This window comes from Coturnix japonica, unplaced genomic scaffold, assembly GCF_001577835.2.
Source record: "Coturnix japonica isolate 7356 unplaced genomic scaffold, Coturnix japonica 2.1 chrUnrandom496, whole genome shotgun sequence".
In the NCBI taxonomy this organism is placed as follows: domain Eukaryota; kingdom Metazoa; phylum Chordata; class Aves; order Galliformes; family Phasianidae; genus Coturnix; species Coturnix japonica.
Window position 1 is genome coordinate 9,452 of NW_015439888.1, and position 6,693 is coordinate 16,144.

The 6,693-nt window shown below is 52.4% G+C and overlaps 1 protein-coding gene across 2 annotated transcripts in view; it reads left to right on the forward strand.

The window, feature by feature from the left end:
• Nucleotides 1-6,693, forward strand: part of ASPDH (aspartate dehydrogenase domain containing) — a 17,556-nt gene that overhangs the window by 9,100 nt on the left and 1,763 nt on the right. The window contains exons 4-5 of one of the 2 annotated variants that reach the window (XM_015850605.1): nt 1,225-1,374; nt 2,676-2,908. In XM_015850605.1, the coding sequence (XP_015706091.1) occupies nt 1,225-1,374; nt 2,676-2,908 (383 nt within the window). The remainder of the gene's footprint in view (nt 1-1,224; nt 1,375-2,675; nt 2,909-6,693) is intronic. The other variant, XM_015850606.1, reaches the window with a different exon arrangement.

Below are 6,693 nucleotides of genomic sequence, written 5' to 3' on the forward strand. Positions count from 1 at the left end.
AATGGGGACATTGGGGTCAATGGGGTCAATGGGGACATTGGGGACAATGGGGACAATGGGGTCAATGGGGTCAATGGGGTCAATGGGGTCAATGGGGACAATGGGGTCAATGGGGTCTATGGGGACATTGGGGACAATGGGGTCAATGGGGATATTGGGGTCAATGGGGTCAATGGGGACATTGGGGTCTATGGGGTCTATGGGGTCAATGGGGTTAATGGGGTCAATGGGGTCAATGGGGACATTGGGGTCAATGGGGACATTGGGGTCAATGGGGTTAATGGGGTCAATGGGGTCTATGGGGTCAATGGGGTCAATGGGGACATTGGGGTCAATGGGGTCAATGGGGACAATGGGGTTAATGGGGCCATTGGGATATTGGGGTCATTGGGATATTGGGGTCATTGGGATATTGGGGTCATTGGGATAATGGGGTCATTGGGATAATGGGGCCAATGGGACCATTGGGGTTGGGATATTGGGGTCATTGGGATATTGGGACCATTGGGATATTGGGATATTGGGGTCATTGGGATATTGGGACCATTGGGATATTGGGATATTGNGGGATATTGGGACCATTGGGATATTGGGATATTGGGGTCATTGGGATATTGGGACCATTGGGATATTGGGATATTGGGGTCATTGGGATATTGGGGCCATTGGGTCCATTGGGATATTGGGGTCATTGGGATATTGGGGCCATTGGGATATTGGGGCCATTGGGATATTGGGATATTGGGGTCATTGGGATATTGGGGCCATTGGGATATTGGGACCATTGGGGTCATTGGGATATTGGGTCCATTGGGGTCATTGGGATATTGGGGCCATTGGGGTCATTGGGGTCATTGGGATATTGGGACCATTGGGGTCATTGGGATATTGGGGCCATTGGGATAATGGGGCCAATGGGGTCATTGGGGTTGGGATATTGGGTTCATTGGGATATTGGGGTCATTGGGATATTGGGGCCATTGGGGCCATTGGGGTCATTGGGATATTGGGGCCATTGGGATATTGGGATATTGGGGCCATTGGGATATTGGGATATTGGGGTCATTGGGGTATTGGGATATTGGGACCATTGGGATATTGGGGCCATTGGGATATTGGGGTCATTGGGATAATGGGGTCATTGGGATATTGGGGTCATTGGGATATGGGTCCATTGGGGCCCATCTCTTGGGGTCCCCACTGTCCCTATGTCCTCGTCCCCAGCTGGGCTCCCCCACGGTGCTGGCCGACCCCGATACGGAGCAGCGGCTGCGTGGGGCGGCCCTACGGGGGGGGCACACGCTCTACGTCCCCCATGGGGCGCTATGGGGCTGCGACGACATCCAGCGCATGGACCACAACGGCACCTTGGCTGTATGGGGGCAATGGGGACAAGGGGGGGCAAGGGGGACAGTGGGGACAGTGGGGGGGTGGGGGGACACTATGGGGTTGGGGGCACCAAGGGGACGTCACTAAGGCCTTGGTGACCACTGAAGGCCTTGGGGTCCATTATAGGCCTTGGGGTCCATAGTAGGCCTCAGTGACCATAGTAGGCCTCAGTGACCATTGTAGGCCTTGGGGTCCATAGTAGGCCTCAGTGACCATAGTAGGCCTCAGTGACCATAGTAGGCCTTGGGGTCCATTGTAGGCCTTAGTGACCATTGTAGGCCTCGGTGACCATTGTAGGCCTCAGTGACCATTGTAGGCCTTGGGGTCCATTGAAGGCCTTGGTGACCATAGTAGGCCTCGGTGACCACTGTAGGCCTTAGTGACCATAGTAGGCCTCGGTGACCATAGTAGGCCTCAATGACCATAGTAGGCCTTAGTGACCATTGAAGGCCTCGGTAACCATTGTAGGCCTTAGTGACCATTGTAGGCCTCAGTGACCATTGTAGGCCTCGGCAACCATAGTAGGCCTTGTTGTCCCCCCTCAGTCTCTGAAGGTGACGATGACGAAGGGGACCACTGAAGGCCTTGGGGTCCATTGTAGGCCATGGTGACCATAGTAGGCCCTGGGGACTATTGAAGGCCTTGGTGACAATAATAGGCCTCGGTGATCATTGTAGGCCTTGGGGACCATAGTAGGCCTTGTTGTCCCCACTCAGTCTCTGAAGGTGACAATGATGTAGGGGACCATCAAAGGCCTTGGGGTCCATTGTAGGCCTTGGGGTCTATTGAAGGCCTTGGTGACCATTGTAGGCCTTAGTGACCATAGTAGGCCTTGGTGACCATAGTAGGCCTCAGTGACCATAGTAGGCCTTACTGACCACTGAAGGCCTTGGGGTCCATTGTAGGCTTTAGTGACCATAGTAGGCCTCGGTGGACATTGTAGGCCTTGGGGTCCATAGTAGGCCTTGGTGACCATTGTAGGCCTTGTTGTCCCCCCTCAGGCTCTGAAGGTGACGATGACGAAGGGGACCACTGAAGGCCTTGTGGTCCATTGTAGGCCTTAGTGACCATTGTAGGCCTCGGTGGCCATTGTAGGCCTTGGGGACCATAGTAGGCCTCGGTGACCATAGTAAGCCTCAATGACCATAGTAGGCCTTAGTGACCACTGAAGGCCTTGGTGACCATAGTAGGCCTTGGTGTCCATTGAAGGCCTCAGTGACCATAGTAGGCCTTGGTGACCATAGTAGGCCTTGGTGACCATAGTAGGCCTTGCTGTCCCCCCTCAGGCTCTGAAGGTGACGATGACGAAGGCTCCTGAGAGCTTCCGCCTGCAGGGCTGGCTGCAGGAGCGCCTGGTGGCCGCGGTGGCATCCGGTGGCCGCGTTGTCCTCTACGAGGGTCCCCTACGTCCCCTCTGTCCCCTGGCGCCCAACAACGTCAACACGATGGCGGCCGCCGCGGTGGCAGCTCCCAGCCTTGGATTCGATGGAGTCCAGGCCTGCTTGGTGGCCGACCCCAGGTAGGGGACAGTGGGGTGGCACCTCTTGGGGGGGGGGTCGTCTCTTGGTGTCACCTCCTGGTGTCACCTCTTGGGAGTGTCACCTCTTGGTGCCATATATAGGGGGCATCATCTCTTGGTGTCACCTCTTGGTGGTGTCACCTCTTGGTGTCACCTCTTGGTATCATATATAGGGCACCATCTCTTGGTGTCACCTCTTGGTGGTGTCACCTCTTGGTGCCGTATATAGGGGCATCACCTCTTGGTGTCACCTCTTGGTGTCCCATCCCAGTTGTCACCCCTTGATGTCACCTCTTGGTGTCACCTCATGTTGGTGTCACCTCTTGGTGTCACGTCTATGGGTTGTCACCTCTTGGTGTCATATATAGGGGGCACCATCTCTTGGTGTCACCCCTTGATGTCACCTCTTGGTGTCAGGTCTTGGTGTTGTCACCTCTTGGTGTCGTATATAGGGGGCATCATCTATTGGTGGTGTCACCCCTTGATGCCACCCCTTGTTGTCACCCCTTGGTGTCCCATCCCAGTTGTCACCTCTTAATGTCATCTCTTGGTGGTGTCACCTCTTGGTGTCACCTCTTGGTATCATATATAGGGCACCATCTCTTGGTGTCACCTCTTGGGGGTGTCACCTCTTGGTGTCATATATAGGAGACGTCATCTCTTGGTGTCACCTCTTGGTGTCATATATAGGGGGCACCATCTCTTGGTGTCACCTCTTGGTGTCCCATCCTGGTTGTCACCTCTCGGGGGTGTCATCTATTGGTGGTGTCACCTCTTGGTGTCACCTCTTGGTGTCGTATATAGGAGACATCATCTCTTGGTGTCACCTCTTGGTGTCGTATATAGGAGGCATCATCTCTTGGTGTCACCCCTTGATGTCACCTCTTGGTGTCCCATCCCAGTTGTCACCTCCTGGTGTCACCTCTATGGGTTGTCACCTCTTGGTGTCATATATAGGGGACACTATCTCTTGGTGTCACCTCTTGGTGTCATATATAGGGCACCATCTCTTGGTGTCACCTCTATGGGTTGTCACCTCTTGGTGCCGTATATAGGGGGCACCATCTCTTGGTGTCACCCCTTGGTGCCATCATCTCTTGGTGTCACCTCCTGATGCCACCTCTTAGTGTCATCTCTTGGTGTCATCCCTTGGTGGTGTCACCCCTTGATGTCATTATCTATTGGTGGTGTCACCTCTTGGTGTCATATATAGGGGGCATCATCTCTTGGTTTCACCCCTTGATGTCACCTCATGTTGGCATCATCTCTTGGTGTCACCTCTTGGTGGTGTCATCTCTTGGTGTCCCATCCCAGTTGTCACCCCTTGGTGTCACCTCTTAGTGGTGTCACCTCTTAGTGGTGTCACCTCTTAGTGGTGTCACACCTTGGTGTCACCCCTTGATGTCACCTCTTGGTGTCCTATATAGGAGGCACCATCTCTTGGTGTCACCTCTTGGTGTCCCATCCCAGTTGTCACCTCTTGGTGTCACCTCTTGGTGGTGTCACCTCTTGGTGTCATATATAGGGGGCATCATCTCTTGGTGTCACCCCTTGTTGTCACCCCTTGGTGTCCCATCCCAGTTGTCACCTCTTGGTGGTGTCACATCTTGGTGTCACCTCTTGGTATCATATATAGGGCACCATCTCTTGGTGTCACCTCTATGGGTTGTCATCTCTTGGTGTCATATATAGGGGGCATCATCTCTTGGTGTCACCTCTTGGTGTCATATATAGGGGGCACCGGCACCAATCTCTTGCTGTCCACTATCTTGGTGTCCATATATCAGGGGCATCAATCACTGGTCAACCGATCTTGGTGTCCCATCGCAGTTGTACATCTTGTGTCACCCTCTTGGTGTCACCTCATGTTGCGTGTCACCCATCCTCTGTGCGTGCACGATCTATAGGATTGTCACGCCATCTTGAGCTGTCGTATATAGGGCCGACCGTCTCTTGTGAGTCACCCCCTTGATCAGTCACCCTCTTGGTGCAAGGTCTTGGTGTTGTCACTCTCATTCGGTGTCCCGTATGATATGGCGTGCATCATCTTATTGCCGGTGTACCCGCCTTGAATGCCACCCCTTTTTATCACCCTTGCGTGTCCCATCTCCAGTTGATCACCTCTTAATGTCATCTCTTGTGTGTCACTCTTGGTTCACCTCTTTGTAATCATATATAGCCACCATCTCTTGGATCACTCTAGGCTTGCACCGCTCCTTGTGTTCATATGATACGGGAACATCATCTCTTGGTGTCACCTTCTATGTGTCATATATAGAGACGTCACCTTCTTGGTGGTCACCTCTTGGCTGTCATATTATAGAGGAAACATTCATTCTCTTGGTGTCCCTCTTGGTGTCATATATAGGAACGTATGTGGCGTCATCTCTTGGTGTCACCTCTTGGTGTCATATATAGGAGACATCATCTCTTGGTGTCACCTCTTGGTGTCATATATAGGACGTATATAGGACGTCATCTCTTGGTGTCACCTCTTGGTGTCATATATAGGAGGACACATCTCTTGGTGTCACGTCTATGCGACCTCTTGGTCACAATAAAGGACTATAACGGACGGTCATCTCCTTGGTTACACCTCTTGGATATCATATATACAGGGGGCACCATTACTCTTGGTGATCACCCCTTGATGTCACGTCTAGTAGTGTCAACCTTTGTGGCCTCATTGTCACCTGTATCAAGTCACCTCTTGTGTCCACCTCTTGGATCGGTGTCCCCATCACTCTATGTGCCCATCCCAGTTATGTCACCCCCTTTGTGTCCACCTCTTGGTGTCATAACTATAGGGGCACCATCTACTTGGTTGCCACGCTTCTATGGCTTCGTCACCCACTCTTGGGCATCCATACTATAGGAGGACACAATCTGCTTGGTGTCACCCTACTTGGACTGGTGTGCACCTCGTTGGTGTCAATAATATAGGGCACCAATCCTTCTTCGCAGTGTCACGCGCTACTGGTTCAACCTCTATGCGTAGCATATAAGAGACGCTCCATCACTCTTGGTGTCACCGTCTGGCTGGCAATTATATACGCGGGCATCCATCTCTTGTCACGCTATCGTTGGTCCAGCCACATCCTCAGTGTCTCTGCTACCCCCGTTGACTGTCACCTCTTGTGTGTCACCGCTCATGTTGGTGTCACCTCTTGGTGTCACTCTATGGGTTGTCATCTTGGCTGTCATATATATGAGACGTCATCTCTATTGATCGTCACCATACTTGGTGTCCATGATATAGAAGGCACATCATCCTACTTGGTGTCAACCCGCCATAGGAATGTCACTCTCTGAGTGTCCCCATCCCGAGGTTGTTCACCTTAATGATCCACCTCCTATCGGATTTCATCTCATTGGATGTCCCATAAGACTTAGGGGGCATCACCTCTCGGTGTCACCCGTCATTGGTGAGTGTCACATATCTTGCGTGTGATATAGTAGGACACGTGCTCTCCTTGAGTGTCCACCCTTGGCTTGAAATAGGATGTGCACGCCCCTTGATGTCATCCTCCATCGCTAGATCCTGAAGTGCTGTCACCTCTTGGTGTTCCATCCATCTCTTGGTGTCCCATCCCATTTGCATCACCCTCTTTAATGTCACCTCTTAGTGCTCCGTCACGACGCGGTCTTTTCGGTTGTCAACCTATTCATGTTGGTGTCAGCCTCTTTGGTGTCATCTCTTGTGGTGTCACAATCTTGGTGTCACATCTTGTGCATATATAGGCACCATCTCTTGTGTCACGTGCCTAGTCTAATGGGTTGTTCAC